Source organism: Musca autumnalis, unplaced genomic scaffold (genome assembly GCF_047663935.1).
Source record: "Musca autumnalis isolate F117 unplaced genomic scaffold, ASM4766393v1 scaffold_3, whole genome shotgun sequence".
Classification (NCBI taxonomy): Eukaryota; Metazoa; Arthropoda; class Insecta; order Diptera; family Muscidae; genus Musca; species Musca autumnalis.
Window position 1 is genome coordinate 201,496,000 of NW_027411866.1, and position 18,244 is coordinate 201,514,243.

At 34.3% G+C, this 18,244-nt stretch overlaps 1 protein-coding gene across 7 annotated transcripts in view; it reads left to right on the top strand.

Annotated features, from left to right (window-relative positions):
- Positions 1–18,244, top strand: part of rg (A kinase anchor protein rugose) — a 351,680-nt gene that overhangs the window by 179,733 nt on the left and 153,703 nt on the right. For all 7 annotated transcript variants that reach the window (XM_073976281.1, XM_073976279.1, XM_073976280.1 and 4 more), the window contains exon 4: positions 10,432–10,628. In XM_073976281.1, coding sequence (XP_073832382.1) covers positions 10,432–10,628 — 197 coding nt within the window. The remainder of the gene's footprint in view (positions 1–10,431; positions 10,629–18,244) is intronic.

The following is an 18,244-nucleotide window of genomic DNA, read 5'->3' on the forward strand; positions in this document are numbered from 1 at the left end:
ATATTTTTTTATCCACCATCAGACCAATAAACGTGGATTTTTTAAAGAATATTTTTTTATCCACCATCAGACCAATAAACGTGGATTTTTTAAAGAATATTTTTTTATCCACCATCAGACCAATAAACGTGAATTTTTTAAAGAATATTTTTTTATCCACCATCAGACCAATAAACGTGGATTTTTTAAAGAATATTTTTTTATCCACCATCAGACCAATAAACGTGGATTTTTTAAAGAATATTTTTTTATCCACCATCAGACCAATAAACGTGAATTTTTTAAAGAATATTTTTAAAAAATATTATTCATTATTCATAATACTAATGAATTTAAACATTTTGGTTTGGTTAATTTTCTGCCTTTCAAGTTACATATTATTTGCAAGATTATTTAATGCTGTAGCTTACTCATGTATTATTTTTCTTTCATTTATTTTCTGACAACCTGTAACGAGTATACAAATAAATGAATTCCAACTTCACATTGTGTATTCCTCCAACCACTTCCCTTACTCATCTTACCGCCAACAGACTCAATTTTGTAAATTGGGCAAAGAACATAACGAAAAAAAGTTGTAAGGTGTTTGCCATTTTTACATCTCTGCACACACACACATACCACTGACTACAGCTTTATAAGGTTGAATACCGACTTAGCTTCCATTTGGCGCTGATGACTTTGTGTGCGTCATATTCACTTATGTATATTTTTAAAATGTCGTAAGGATATACACACACACTTTTCGTGGCATATGTGACAGCAGTAGTAGTCTTACAACAAACTAGGAAGTGTTTTCGCACAAAATGCTGCTGAGAATACCACGCCACGGATACTAAAAGTTAATGTGTAAGTGTAATTTCTGTTATGCTTGGTGTTTTTTGTTCTCCAGTGACACCAAGTCATTTGAAGTCATTCTTCGTATAGCAAAAGAAAAATAAAAAAGAGAGCACTTCATTTTATATGAGTGATGTGGCATTATGAATGCTTTTATTACTTTTACCCGAGACTTGGGAAGCAAACACCTGAAAATAAGACGAGTTTTTCACCAACCAACCACCGCAGCCATTACCACTTTGTTCTTCTGTTTCATTACAATGATGCATTGCGTTGTTAAGAAGCAACCGAGTTGCATATTATCCTAAGTACCTTAAAAAGTATATTAAAGTCAATGTATTATGTATGCAGCCCCTAAAAGGTATGCTATATAATTTAGTGAAATATTAACAACGAAGATTTTCAAGTAATTTGTGTAAAATGGCGTAACACATCTTAAGGTGGGATTTTATTTTACAACGCATCTTAATTTGCATTTCCGTAATGAATTTTGAAAATACAAAGCCTAAATATTTGCTTTACTTTCACTCAACATAATGAGAAAGACATTTTAGCTGTTTTGTGTATGCTGTAGTAAATATAAATTTTAGACCCTTGTATACCATTTAATACAAAACTCTAAAAAGGGAAACTTAAGACAATGTTGGAAAGAATACCGACCTTACAGGAAAAATAGAGGGCCTCAAACATTGACAAGAACATTTCCAACCACGTTTAGAGGGATCATTATTCTGGTATCACAGTTGGAATGGGCTATAGCATACCTCCTCATATACTATTATAGTGTTATATTTAAAATTATTGTATTTTAATGCCCAATTTCCTACAATTTTAGTTATATCGAATTTCGCTCTAAATATTGTTGCATGCAAATGAAATTTTATTTATTTTATTTAAACCCTAACTAACTTTTGTTGCTTTTAATGGAAATTTTATTTACCTGCGGCATCTTTTGTTTTTGATTCACCAAAAAATCAGCAATCAAAGCAGCATCATAGTTTCCATAGAAAAGAAGACGCAACCCCTTCCCTCCACTACACGCCACCTCCATTCATCCAAACCCAATTGTACGATTTGATATGCTCAGCTTATAACACATTTGAAAAAACAGTTAATTAACCTTTACGATTCTTGAAGCGTGTTGTACAGCACAACGACAATCACATAGGAGGTAAAGAGAAAAACCATGAAATAATTCACACCAAAATTATTCCCACTTCAAGGATTCTACGGTGTCTTTTGTCTTCATTACCTCTCAACTCAGTTGGGAATGCGGCTAAGTTTAAGACATTCACTCTTTGTAAATGAGCGATGCAGGCGAGTTAGTGTGCCATAGTTGTGTGTACGCTCATTCATCTGAACATATCCTTGTGTTGATTGTATGCTCATTACGTTTCATTAATTGTGCACGTGTTGACTGCGGCACAGTTAGGTTATACTTTGAATGTAGTATGAAGTAGGTAAGAGAGGTATATTGATGCCAACCATGAAACGGAAGTTGGTTCGTAGCGCTCATAAGAATTAATTTGGTATGATGATATTTCTTTCCTTCCGAAACATTTGTTTATACTTGAGTGACAAATATGAAAGTAGAAGGATATTCTGTGTAATAAATGATAGAAAACGCAAACAATCGATTATACCCATAATTTCGTGAAATAGGCTTTTGCCGCAAAATAATTTACCCTTGTAATAGATGTTATAGAAGATAAGGCCTTTTCGATAGAAGTATGGATTATAAAATCATAGCGCCTTAACAAGGATCACAAAATAATAAATATTGAAACTTTTCATGGCCCATATCTCAGGATATATTTACAAAAAAACATAATGTTGTAGTTATTGATCACAAAGACTACCCGCAATTACAGTTTCAATCGGATCCGAGAAGTGGCCTTACACTGGATTAAAGCACAAGTATATGTCATATGTCAGACAAAAAAGCGAGTTTTTTAAAAAAATATTTCGTGGACCATCAGCCAAAAAAAAAACGTGGATTTTTTAAAAAATATATTTCATGGACCATCGGACCAAAATAAAACAACGTGGAATTTTCTAAAATGTATAAAAAGTGGATTTTTAAAAAAACGTGGATTAAAAAAAATATATTAATGTGCCATCATACTAAAAACGTAGATTTCTTAAGAATATTTTTCATTGACTATCAGACCAATAAACGTAGATTTTTTAAAGAATATTGTTTCGTGGATCATCAGCCCAACAATCATGGATTTTTAAATTATTTTTTTCATGGACCATCAGACCAATAAATATCGATTTTCTTAAATATTTTTTCATGGACCATCAGCCCAATAATCGTGGATTTTTAAATAATTTTTTTCATGGACCATAAGACCCATATACGTAGAATTTTTTTCAGAATAATTTTTCATGGACCATTAGACCAAAAAACGTGGATTTTTTAAAGAATATTTTTTCATATTTCCAATAAAAGTAGATTTTTAAAGAATATTTCATGGACCGTCAGACCAACAAAAACGTTGATTAAAAAAAGAATAATTTTATGGACCATCAGACCAAAAAAACAACGTGGATACTTTAAAAAATATGTATATTTCAAGGACCATTAGACCAAAAAAGTGGATTTTTTAAAAAATATATTTCATGGTCCCTCAGACGTGGATTTTAAATATAAATATTTTTTCATGGACCATCCGACCAATAAACGTCGATTTTTTAAGAATATTTTTCATGGACCATAAGACCAATAAACGAGAATTTTTTAAAGAATATTTTTTCGTGGACCATCAGACCAATAAACGTGGATTTTTTAAATAATATTTTTCATGGACCATCTGGCCAATAATCGTGGATTTTTTTAAATATTTGTTCATGGACCATCAGACCAATAAACGTGGATTTTTTAAAGAATATTTTTCATGGACCATCAGACCAATAAACGTGGATTTTTTAAAGAATATTTTTCATGGACCATCAGACCAATAAACGTGGATTTTTTAAAGAATATTTTTCATGGACCATCAGACCAATAAACGTGGATTTTTTAAAGAATATTTTTCATGGACCATCAGACCAATAAACGTGGATTTTTTAAAGAATATTTTTCATGGACCATCAGACCAATAAACGTGGATTTTTTAAAGAATATTTTTCATGGACCATCAGACCAATAAACGTGGATTTTTTAAAGAATATTTTTCATGGACCATCAGACCAATAAACGTGGATTTTTTAAAGAATATTTTTCATGGACCATCAGACCAATAAACGTTTATCTTTTAAAGAATATTTTTCATGGACCATCAGACCAATAAACGTGGATTTTTTAAAGAATATTTTTCATGGACCATCAGACCAATAAACGTGGATTTTTTAAAGAATATTTTTCATGGACCATCAGACCAATAAACGTGGATTTTTTAAAGAATATTTTTCATGGACCATCAGACCAATAAACGTGGATTTTTTAAAGAATATTTTTCATGGACCATCAGACCAATAAACGTGGATTTTTTAAAGAATATTTTTCATGGACCATCAGACCAATAAACGTGGATTTTTTAAAGAATATTTTTCATGGACCATCAGACCAATAAACGTGGATTTTTTAAAGAATATTTTTCATGGACCATCAGACCAATAAACGTGGATTTTTTAAAGAATATTTTTCATGGACCATCAGACCAATAAACGTGGATTTTTTAAAGAATATTTTTCATGGACCATCAGACCAATAAACGTGGATTTTTTAAAGAATATTTTTCATGGACCATCAGACCAATAAACGTGGATTTTTTAAAGAATATTTTTCATGGACCATCAGACCAATAAACGTGGATTTTTTAAAGAATATTTTTCATGGACCATCAGACCAATAAACGTGGATTTTTTAAAGAATATTTTTCATGGACCATCAGACCAATAAACGTGGATTTTTTAAAGAATATTTTTCATGGACCATCAGACCAATAAACGTGGATTTTTTAAAGAATATTTTTCATGGACCATCAGACCAATAAACGTGGATTTTTTAAAGAATATTTTTCATGGACCATCAGACCAATAAACGTGGATTTTTTAAAGAATATTTTTCATGGACCATCAGACCAATAAACGTGGATTTTTTAAAGAATATTTTTCATGGACCATCAGACCAATAAACGTGGATTTTTTAAAGAATATTTTTCATGGACCATCAGACCAATAAACGTGGATTTTTTAAAGAATATTTTTCATGGACCATCAGACCAATAAACGTGGATTTTTTAAAGAATATTTCATGGACCATTACAACAAAAAACGTGGATTTTTTAAAGAATATTTCACGGACCAGTACAACAAAAAACGTGGATTTTTTAAAGAATATTTCATGGACCATTAGAACAAAAAACGTGGATTTTTTAAAGAATATTTTTCATGGACCATCAGACCAATAAACGTGGATTTTTTAAAGAATATTTTTCATGGACCATCAGACCAATAAACGTGGATTTTTTAAAGAATATTTTTCATGGACCATCAGACCAATAAACGTGGATTTTTTAAAGAATATTTTTCATGGACCATCAGACCAATAAACGTGGATTTTTTAAAGAATATTTTTCATGGACCATCAGACCAATAAACGTGGATTTTTTAAAGAATATTTTTCATGGACCATCAGACCAATAAACGTGGATTTTTTAAAGAATATTTTTCATGGACCATCAGACCAATAAACGTGGATTTTTTAAAGAATATTTTTCATGGACCATCAGACCAATAAACGTGGATTTTTTAAAGAATATTTTTCATGGACCATCAGACCAATAAACGTGGATTTTTTAAAGAATATTTTTCATGGACCATCAGACCAATAAACGTGGATTTTTTAAAGAATATTTTTCATGGACCATCAGACCAATAAACGTGGATTTTTTAAAGAATATTTCATGGACCATTACAACAAAAAACGTGGATTTTTTAAAGAATATTTCACGGACCAGTACAACAAAAAACGTGGATTTTTTAAAGAATATTTCATGGACCATTAGAACAAAAAACGTGGATTTTTTAAAGAATATTTTTCATGGACCATCAGACCAATAAACGTGGATATTTTAAAGAATATTTTTCATGGACCATCAGACCAATAAACGTGGATTTTTTAAAGAATATTTTTCATGGACCATCAGACCAATAAACGTGGATTTTTTAAAGAATATTTTTCATGGACCATCAGACCAATAAACGTGGATTTTTTAAAGAATATTTTTCATGGACCATCAGACCAATAAACGTGGATTTTTTATGAATATTTTTTCATGGTTCATCAGACCAATAAACGTTGGTTTTTGAGAAAAAAATGTTTATGGTCCATCAGACCAATAAACGTGGGGTTTTTAAGAAACATTTTTATGGACCATCAGACCAATAAACGTGATTTTTTAAAGAATATTTTCCATGGACCAACAGACCAATAAACGCGGATTTTGTATAAATGTTTTTGCATCTACCATCCGATTCGATAGTATGATTTTTAGAGTTTTTCGACCATTATGTCAAGAAGCGTGGACTTGCCTACGAAAGAAAAATTATATCGTTTTTATTTTTGCCTTATTAAGGCGAAGGTTATTTATAGTGATATTTAATTAATTTTCTTTCGAGTTGAGCTGTTCAGACCTAAGAGAGGTGTCTACCGTATATATACTAGTTACCAAGCTTTGCCTTCGTCTGCCACAAAAACAACATCCTAATATGCCTGAAGATCAGCCTAACCACCCGTGAAACGTAGCATAATGGTTGGATGCGTGGGACTTCGGTAGACTCCTAATTTTTCAATGTATCTCATAGGTCTATACAGCTCAAGTCGAAAGAGAATTAATTAAAAATTATATCGTTTTAATCAGGTATTGATTGATAAATGCCTCATGATAATTTGCAGGATATTCTGACCAAACATCGTGTGTAATATAGAGCTATAGAACTTTATGAACCGGAAACAAATACATGAACAAGTTAAAGGGCGGAAAATTTTCATAGCATGCCCAGGATAGCGTTTGAATGGAATACCAAAGGAACCCCAAGGATTTCCTTACGTGGGAAGATGCAAAAACAACAGAACTAACCGTCCGTCTGTCTGTTTGGCTGGAGCGCACGATAACTCTCGAACGAAGAATATTTTGTCCACACTTAGTTGAAATTCGAAGGTTGTACTTACGGCCCACTTTACGACGGTTTAAGTCCAAGCTTCCTTAGGTAAAATCTAAAATAAACCTTGACGGCTCCAATTAAAATGGCAAATCCGCAAGATAACTCTCACAGGGAGTTTCTGATTGGGCCAAACTTTGCACATCGCATTTTCTTATATAGTCATATATCAGGTTGGAATATGGACTATATTGGTCCCGTCTTCGGGTACTTCCCACAAAAAATTTGGGAAAAGTTAAATTTTAGAGCTCATCTCGGATTGTTTTGTTTGTTTCTTCTTGTGGGCCCTGTTATGACGGCGCATTTTTTATCAGGGGCGAGTCCATACTTCCTGAGGTAATGGCCTAAAATCTCCAAAAAAAAGCCTGGCGGCACCATCTAAACTGGTTAGAGAAATCGATTTGGCCAAACGTTGTACATCGTGTTATTTCTTACAGTCTCGAATTATTTCCGAATATTGGCAATACCGGACCCCTCTTTCGGGTACCTCCTACGCCAACGTTTGGAAATAGCACAGTTTAAGGACTCTTCTGGGATCGTTTTTAATTTTTTGGCAACATTGTGTATGCGGCCCTACTTAAGATGGTGCAATTTTTTCGGGGGCTAATCCATACTTCCGAATTAACAGGCTCTCAAAAAAACCCTATAGGTGTCAGAAGTATTGTATTTGCTTCTTTTCTTTAGGTCCTCGGTTGAGGTTATATCTCTATCGGCACATCTGACTGATACTTTTCGCTTGTTATTTGTTTCATTTACCTCTTTCCCTTTGAAAAAGGCCTTTTTCAACTATTTGTATCTCTCAATGGTTTCTCTCATACACCATGTGCTTTTGTCGATCACAGGTTAGTCCTGATGTCGCTATTATGTCCTCGGTAGTAGCACGACACGTACCACGGCTTGTGTGGTGGAGTCTGTTTTTGGATTTTTAGTAAAGGACTATTTGGGATATAAATTAATTTTAATGTTATAGTCAGGACAGTGGGTATAAGCAGTTCCTAGGCGCTAGTTAATTGTATATATTTTTTAGTTTGATCGCCCTTTTTGTCGATAATATCAAATTGATGTCGAGGAAATTAAATCTATATATATAAAAATGGTGTAAAAAATGTATAGTAATTCATAAAATGAGAACGGCTAGGCCGATTACTGTAAAATTTGTTGTCAGTTATTCGTATTTTCGAGGAGAAGGTCTTTACGGAAGAAAATTTTGGAAAATCTCTCTGGAAAAGTCGGAAAATTGGAAAAATCGAAAATTGAGTTTTTGTATGAAATTTTATTCCTTAATAGCGAGACGAAGTTTGCCGGGTCCGCTAGTATTATATAAATTGTCGGTAATCTTTCATCTATCGGAATAAATCTGCTTGCAGATACGGAATATTATATTTAAATATATATTTTGGTGTAAGAACCATACATTTTGTGTTAGATATCATAATGACACAAAATATATGGTTGATCTGATCTGTGCAGGATCAGCCTTTTCTAAAGTGTTTTAGTGCTTCATAAATTCAAAAAACTTTTGTGTTGAATTATGCGAATCTCGTAGTAAATGTGCTGTAACTCGTCCAGTTTTAGAGATACCAACATGAAAATTTGACACACAATAAAGTAGAAGTCATAGAATGAGTGATATGTATTTTCAAATTAAGTTTTTAACAGTTTTCATAGGTGTCACTTGCTATGATTTGCATTATTAAACTTCTTACGCACTAAAAATAATTTAATAGTGACCTTTATTGCATTTTTATATGATTAAATTTGTCAGTCCGTTTGTAACACATCGAACTATTCATCGGAACCCTAAAAGGATATATATATATATTCTAGATCAGGGTAAAATTCTAAGTCTTTATGTCCATCCGCCTGTTGAAATCAAGATAAAGCTATAATTTTAAGATAGTGCATTGTAATTTGATATTGAAGTTTCTATTACTCCTAGGATGTTTGGTATTGCAAATGGGCTATATGGCTCCACGTTTTGATATAGCCCCCATAGAACTGCACCACCCGATTTTCGGTATTTTGAAGATTTTAGCTTCATTATCACACCAAAATGGCAGAAATTGGGTACTTAGTCTTCGCTGGGATTATAAAACTATTCCCCGGAATTTTGTCGGTATAGGCCCACACCTTCGTAGAGCCCCATAAAACGGTACATCCCGATTTGCTATATTTTTAAGGTTGTGGCCTCAGTATTCCACAGAAAAGACCGAAATTTGGTATTTGGCCTTCACTTGGGGCATAAAACTTTTCATATGAAATTTGTCGGTATAGGTCCACACTTTCATATAGCCCCATAGAACGGTGCCTCCCGATTTTCGATGTTTTGAAGGTTGTGGCTTCAATATTGCTCGGAAGTGGCTGAAATCTGGTATTTAGTTTTCATATGGAGTATACAACTTTCCATATGAAATTTGTCGGTATAGGTCCACGCTTTAATATAGCCCCCCGGTACCTTCCAATTTTCGGTGTTTTGAAGGTTGTGACTTCAATATGGCTCCGAAATGGCTGGAATCTGGTATTTCGTCTTCGTTGGTGGTATAAAACTTTTCCCCAGAAATGTGTCGGTACAGGTCCACGCCTTAATATAGCCTTCATAGAACGACACCTGCCGATTTTCGGTGTTTTGAAGGTACTTATTATCGATATCTTAAAGATTGTGGCTTCAATATTCCACCGAAATGGCTGAAATTTGGTACTAAGTATTTGTTGGTTGTACAAAACTTCTCCCCGAAATTTGTCCGTACAGACCCATGCCTTCATATAGCGCCCAAAGAACGGTACCTCCCGAATTTCGGTATTTTGAAGGTTAGCCACATTGTTTTACCGAAATTGCTGGAATTTGGAATTTGGTTTTTTTCATAAACGATAGGAAACTACTTGTTCAGTTTTACTTCAATACAACTCGTGGTGGAGGGTATAACAAGTTCGGCCGGGCCGAACTTAACTCCTTTCTTACTTGTGCAAACTATTTATGAAAAAAAAACGAAATTAATTTTAAATTTGTATTTCACACCAAATAAACTATAAAAACTCTTGTATAATTCAACCCTTTAATGTTGTCATTAACAGTTTATATAATTAACAAAAAGCAACAGCAACAACACTACTTTCGCCTTAAATAAACATTGCCTTGAGTAAACACTACTTGCATACAAAGTCCTCCAGAATTTCAAACCCTACAAAGTAGGCTTTGTGTAAAATTGTGTAATTAATTAAAAACAATAAACAATAGTGTTTACATAGTCTCTTTTTCACTCACTTCTCTTTCTCTTCGTTTGTCTCCCCCATTCTTATTTATGCACTACTAATTTCATACAACTGATTTTATTTTAATTATATTTTGTGTTTGTTTTTCATTTTGGATTTCCAGCAACGCAATTTACTAATGCTTCTCTCTCTCTCTTACCTTTTTCATTACAGATCTTCTTATCGAAATGCTGGGTGTCTTAGCCAGCTACAGTATTACCGTCAAAGAACTAAAACTACTTTTCGGTACAATGAAAGCTGTAAATGGCAAATGGCCACGCCATTCAGCAAAGCTGTTAAATGTTTTAAGACAAATGCCACATCGTAATGGTCCTGATGTATTTTTTAGTTTTCCAGGACGTAAGGGTTCGGTAAGTTTACATTTTTTTCGTATCTCTTATTATCACTTTTAGTCCTATGCCGTGGTTTAATGGTGTTATAAGGAGTATGTATGCCTTTTCTTTTTTTTTCTTGTTGTCATATTTTATATTTGACAGTCATATTACCTCAGGTGAACTTGTTAGGGAATGTAAAAAAGGCGTGAGTATTTTTATATGCTGGAGCATTACAGGGTCCTTAGTCACTAAATTTTCATGAGATATTTAAATAATTTTTAAATTTTGTAATGTCTTTCTGCAATATTCCTTTATTGTCGTCTCCTCATCGTATGCTTTTCTGAACTCATAGTTTTTATTACCATTTCCCTCGTTTGTATTACTCACGTCCACACAAAAGAATGAATGAATGCATTTACCATGGCAACTACCTTTTTGGCATCATCTGTTTCAATTGCAATAGCAAATTGTCCTTTTTGCGTGTGCATGGTAAATTGTATTCACACAAAATATCCTCGAAGCAAATATAGCACCTTGTGCTGGCTTCAAACAATCTGTTTTAACTAAAAACCGGCTTCCTTCCTTCTCCCTTAACAATAGCAAGACCAGTCGTCCTTTTTTTCAATACATTTTCCATTTCGCAACACGTTATGCCAGACCATTGTATTATTTATATTTCAATTCGCTCGCAAATTGAATGGAGGAGGGTAAGCCATGAATCCACATACCTATGTCCTGATTCTGAAACTGGGAGTTTTTCTCCCATGTTTTTTTATTTACTTTCGCTGTACATTTTATTGTCCATCTTGTGTTTTGGGCGTTTAAGCTTCTGTGAGACAACATTTTATGGTGCATTACTTGCCTTTGTGTTCTCTCTTCCACGGGGTGCAAAACATAACATGCTGTGCTTCGGTACTTTTGGATTTTATTGGATCAGTTTTTTTTTCGAGGGAAATAGCGGAAAAAGACAACACATGTTTCCATGTTTGTATATATGTGTGTGTGTGTCAAACTAAAAGCCGAAATAAAAATGAATTTGGTAGTTTATGGTTTGTTTTTCGTTCTTACAGTTTTATTAACAAACATAAATTGAAGTTGTTTTGGTCGTATATTTTTGTTAAAAAAACCTGTACAATTTGTTAATGAAGTAGAGTCTTGGTAAAATAGCGATCTTCAGGTTTAAAGCTTTAAAAGGATTTTTAAAGGAAGTTCTTTCATAAAATCGTGGAAAATCTAACCTAAGAGTTATGGCTAAAGATCAGAAATAAGTTATGTCTAGACAGCGGAATTCTATGCAAATGAATATATGGGTAGGATGGTTGTAGAAAAAATCGGATTAGATAGACACTCGTTTTATCACAAAATAAAACGAATTAAGCCCAGAAATTTTTGCAATTTTTTACATACATATTTGCATAAAAAGAGCATATGCAAAATAATATGCAACCATTCGTGGCCTGAATATCCTACCGTTATGGCTTAAATTTTGTATTATTTCTTCGTAGAGGGTATAACACTTTCCACCTGAAAGTTGTCGGTATAGGTTCACGTCTTTATATAACCTTCATAGAATGGTACCTCCCTATTCTCGATATTTTGAGGGTTGTGCCCTCAATATCCCTCCGAAATGGCTGAAATTTGGTATTAAGTCCTCCTTAGGGGACACAACTTTCCACATGAAATTTGTCCGTATGGGTCCAGGCCTTCATATAGCCCCCAAAGAACGATACCTCCTGATTTTCGATATTTTGAAGGTTGTGGCTGTGGTTATACATTTCTCTATTTTATTGACTTGTCTGAAGAGAATTTTAAACAGAAAAATTGTACACACAATAATTTTTGTGCCTATTATTGAAATATTTGTTGCATAAGAAAATATGTTAAATTCATAAATTTTGTATATGCATATATTATTTTTTGCATATGCAAAATTTATGCATTTTGAATTATTTTGCATATGTCATACGATTCGATTGTAATTTAATCAGAAGCCAAAAATATGCCAGGTCCCAAAATTTGACATGAATCGGACCAAAAATAGGGGTTGCATAAAATTCCGCTGTCTAGTTATGGCCAAAACCGTTTCAAAAATGTAAGGTCGATGTAACATCTGTGTACACGACAATTTTGGAATAGAGTAATCGATTAGATTGGGGCTTTTTCCAGCCTCATAATTCTATCAAACATAGATCAAGCTCGAAGACTATATCAATCAACTTCTTCTTGTGTCTCCCTACTAATTAACCATCAACCAATTAAAACGACTGGTGAGCAGCATAAGTATAGACTGGATACGCGGTGGTCCAAAACTTGCATATTTCAACAACTGTTGTGGGTGCGTCGGGGTTTTATGCATTTTTGGAAAGGCCATAAAAAGATCTTCTATGCAACACATTCAAAAAAAATTAAATTTGCCCATTTAGAAATTTACCTAAGTGCATTTGGTTTTGGGTCCACTGTTCAACGACGGGTGCGTCGATAATCTTATCGCATTTTTGAAAGGCCATCGAAAAGGCTCATAGGCCACACATTCCAAAATATTCTAAACATGTTCGTAATGTCTACACCTAGTATTAGCCAGCCCTCACGATAACACCCACTCTAGTACTGAAAAAAAGCATATCGTCACCTGAAATGCCCAAAGTGGTAACCCACAATACAAAAAGTTTACAAGAGAAGCAAAAAGCGTTATTAAATGAAAAATATCAGTCTTATGTGGGCGAGTATTTCGGGTATTATCAAACATGTACAAATGGGTGTAAATAATGAAACCGTGAAAACGCTAGGTTTTTAGATCCTTCATTACAATAATATCTGGAATGCTATCCCATTTTCCGAAATGCCATTTCTTGAATAGAATCGCTATTTTTGAAGGCAGAAGCTTGAAATTTTGCCAGAGCATGTATTTTAGCTTTTTGTATCAAATTCCATCAAAAGCAAATTTTGATTTCCATGTGGGTTATGTCTTCGGGCATTTCTGATGACGATATTATTTTACTGACTTAGTTTTTCATGTAATTTGTCCATAGGAAACATGAATAGACACCATATTGACGTTTTTTTCTTTCGTGATGTATTGTTATTTGAATGCGTGGCCTCCCTGTGTAACTAAGATCAAATTCCAGCGAAGAAAATATCACAATTTTTCAACGGTGGCTAAACCTATTTCAGCAAGTTGTGAGGGCTTTAGCCATTTAAAAAATTTCTGCAAATAACATCGTACTATCCCAGCAACTATTTGAATCCGTTAGTCAATATATAACCCATTACAAAGTAATGTAAACGATGGCACGGAACGTGTGTTTCCACACATCCGGGGGTAGGGTGTTCAAAGCTCCCCATAGGCACGCGACTTCTTCGTTAAAAAAAAAAACAAAAAACAACCGATGTTTGCATGATCAAATCCAGCAAAGAGCAAAATAAAATAAAAATATGAAGTCTGTTGAATTTGGAAACAAATCTCAACTATTGTAAAAATATTGTTAGCTTATTTTTATACACTTTCATACAGGCAAAAGGTGTCTCATCGAAATAATGGTTTTTGACCCAGAGTAGGTTTGGACGAAATGCGTTTCAGACAATTTGGAGTTGATTTAGCCATGCACGTCCATCTGTCTGGCTGGCTGGAGCGCACGATAACTCTCGAACGGATGTACCGATTCGGTCCAAAATATGCCTTTCGTAATATTTTGTCCAAACTTAGCTTAAGTTCGAAGATGTGTTCTATAGGTTCACTCTTTCCGGTACCTCCCCCACAAAAAAACTTGTGCGCAAGATAACTCAGAAGAGAGTAACCGGTTAGTCCATACTTTTCATATCGTGAACTTTCTATTAGACTTAGATGACGTTCCAATATGGACTCATTGGCCCACACCTTCTGTTACCTCCCACATAAAATTTTGGAAAAGTTCAATTTAGGACCAGCTCTCGAATCACTCTGATTTTTGCTGTAACAACTTGTATTTACTGCCCCCATACGACGGTACAAGTTTCATCAGGGACAAGTCTATTTTTCCTGACAAAATAGCCTGAAAGTTGCAAAAAAAACCCTATGACACCATGTGTAGTGTTTGGAGCGCAAGATAACTCTCGAACGGATCTGCCAATTCGGTCCAAAATTTGGCCTTCGTAATATTTTGTCCAAACTTAGATTAGGTTCAAAGATAAGCTATATCGGTCCACTCCTTTAGGTACCTCCCCCACAAAAGTTCAAAAATGTTCGAAAAAATTGTGAGCACTATAACTCTTGAAGGAATTTACGGATTTGGTACATACTTTACACACCCTAATATATTTACCAGATATTTGTCCACTAGTTTGGGTAGCTCCCACACAAAATTTCGGATAAGTTCACTTTATGATCTGATCACGAATAACTTTGATTTTTGTTGAAGTAACTTGTATTCGCTGCCTCAATTACCACGGTAAAAGTTTTGTCAGGGGCAAATCCATACTTCTTGAGAAAACAGCCCGAAAGGTGTAAAAAAATCCATATGTAGTGGTTGGAGAGCACGATAACCCACGATACCCTACACCACTACCCCTGTTCATAAGGTTTTGACTAATAAAATTCAAAATATTAAAATTGGGATAGCTTAGCGCCTTTGCTCTGAATGTCTTCATTAACACAGGTCAATTTTTTGAAACGCATTTAAGTGCATCGACAGTACAACCCAAATAAAAAATGGAAAAGTGGGATGTCTGCCAACCATCAATAGGCTTCTTTCTCTGTTAGACCCCCATCAACCCCCAAAATTTCGTGAGGATCCGATCAAAATTTCGTAGTGTGATTGCACAAAAATGGAAAAAGGGATGCATTACCGACTATTGCGATATCTCTGTTGTTTGATATACCTTTTACAGAAGGGAGATATTAACTTTGAAATAAAACGTTGGTATTTTTTCCAAATATTTATTTCACATTCCGACCCCTGAATATTATCCGACCATCACCATAGGCTTCTTCCTGTGTAGGACCCCCAAAATTTCGTGACGATCCAATTAAAATTGCGACCTGTAGCGTGATTTCCAAAAAAGGAAAAAATGGGATGTATTACCGACTGTGGCGATATCTCTGTTATTTGGCCACCTACGCCAACCTGCTTTACATCATTGTAATGATGGGATTTTTTTACTTTCATAGTCAGACTTTGCTTTTGCAAGATCACGAACCAAAGCTGTGATATTCGTCATTATTATTATTAAAATCGCAAAAAATCAAAAGTTGGGTTCTATTAGCGACGGACAGACGGACGGACGGACACACACAGCCATATCGACTCAGCTCGTCGAGACATTCATTTTGGTAGATATATGTATGGGTCTACGACCATTATTTCGATGCGTTACAAACTTTTTGGCCAAAACCAACTTATAATACCCTCCCCACATAGTGGTTCGGAGAGTGGAAGTTCGGTGGGGGTTATTCGGTGGCTGGATGTTCGGAATGGGGTGGTTCGGATGTTGGAAGTTCGAAATGGAGTGGTTTGGAGGTTGGAAGTTCGGAATGGTGTTGTTCGCAGTCTGGAAGTTCAGAAGGGTGTGGTTTGCAGGGTGGAAGTTCTGAGGGCGGTGGTTCTTAGGGTGAAAGTTCTGAGGGCGACGGTTCTTAGGGTGGAAGTTCGGAGAGGGGAAGTTCAGAGGGGGTGGTTCGGAGGGTGAAAGTTCGCAAAAATTAATTCGATCTTTATAATTTCGTGTTTTAAATACTTTTTTTACAATGTATATTGGCAAAGAGGACGTTTACCCCGCAAATTTTAGGCAAAACTTATCAAAATTTGATCTGCAAAAACAAAATTCAAAGTTTTCTGTGAAACGAAAGATCACAATTTTTTGCACAATCCTAGTAAAATACACTTTGCGGTTACAACTTTTCACAGAAGAGGACGTTTGTGGAACAGAAATCAAAAAGAGAGCAAAATTTTTTTTATTAAAACTTAGCAAACTCAACTTATCTTTAGCAACTTAACACTTATCAAAAATAAGTGTACTGTAGAACGCAAACATTTGCGAATTGTCAGAAATATTGCTTAGTGTAAAATGAAGTTGATAACTTGTTTTGTGGAATAGGCCCCAGGTTTGCGGGTGTCCTCAATATTAGGGGTTTTAGTGATCTTCTTCTTTGATTTACATACCAAGGTTTGCCAAGGCCAGACAAACATTTCCCTCTACTTTAAATGGATGTTGTAGATGCTCCCCTACAAAAACCACAAAATCCAAATGTGGAACCAGTGGCCTTTGAATTTTAACCCCGATAACTCTTAGAATATAATTCGGACTATTTTTTATAAATTGAATTTCTGAAGCTTTCCTCCCAGTTTGTCTCTTCCATCCAAGTAATAATTCAAAATGTGTCACTCTTTAATTATTCCGCCCAAAAGTATGCTCATTATTAGACATCGGATTTTGCATATTTGCATATTTTTTATTAATAAAGATACGAAAATTCTGATTGGACCAAAATTCGTTTTGAAGAAAACTGAATGCAATGACAGGCTCATATTTTTTATTTTTTTGCATATTTGCATATTTGCATATTTTGCATATGCACAAAATATGCAAAAATATGCAAAATATGCAAAAAATATGCAAAATATGCAAAAAATATGCAAAATATGCAAAAAATATGCAAAATATGCAACTAATTTTTTTGACGAAAATCGTCAAATTAAAGTTGGAAAGTCATCAAAAAGTGTTCTAAATTAAGTTTATTGTCGTTAAACGATTTTTACAGATTATTATGTTATTAATTATTATTCCGCCACAGCAATAAATCTGGACTAAAACACTTAGAAAATTTCCTATAACCCAGCCTTCTTATTACAACATAAGTTGCTTTCTAATACAAATTTGTTCAAAAACTCAATCAGAAATGTCAAAATGAACGTATCCAAATATGTTGATAGTTTCTGCTCGGCCAAATTGTCTGACAGAATAACAAATGAGCTAGAAATTAAGACTAAGACAATATTGAATATTACATAAAATCTTTCATATTTTACTAAAACATATAACATATAAAAACATATACAGGGCAATCATGAAAATTTTCCCTCCGAATTTTCCGCACGGAAAATAATTTTAGAAAGTGAAACTATTCTATTCTAGTCAAATCGACAAAAATATTCCCTTTTTGGGTATAAATATGGAAAAAAATTGTGAATTTTGGGAAAGGAAACAAATTATGTAATATAATTGTTCCACAAACATCCCAGGCGGGACAGGGGAGACTTCTCTCATATCAATGAGTGCACCCCGATTCATATTAGCTCAATGATATGGGACCTACTGTTTATCGCCGAGTCCGAACGGCGTGTCTAAGACACCACGTGTAGAGAAGTTGTACAAGGCTGAAATACTCAGAAAATGTCGCCAAAATTACTAATGGGTATTTTGCCACCGTTGAAAAGTGTTTGATGTTGACTGGCCGGGGAATCGAACCCACGACCTTTAGCGTGCAAGGCGGGTGTGCATACCATTGCACCACGGTGGCACCCACCGGAATTGCACGGAATTTTTATTCATGATTGCACTGATAACTATATTTTAATACCCTAAGGGTATTATGTCTTAGTGAATGAGTTTGCAACATGCAAAAGGAAACAAAATAGACCCACAGTTCCACACATTATCTGCATAGATTCGCACTTATC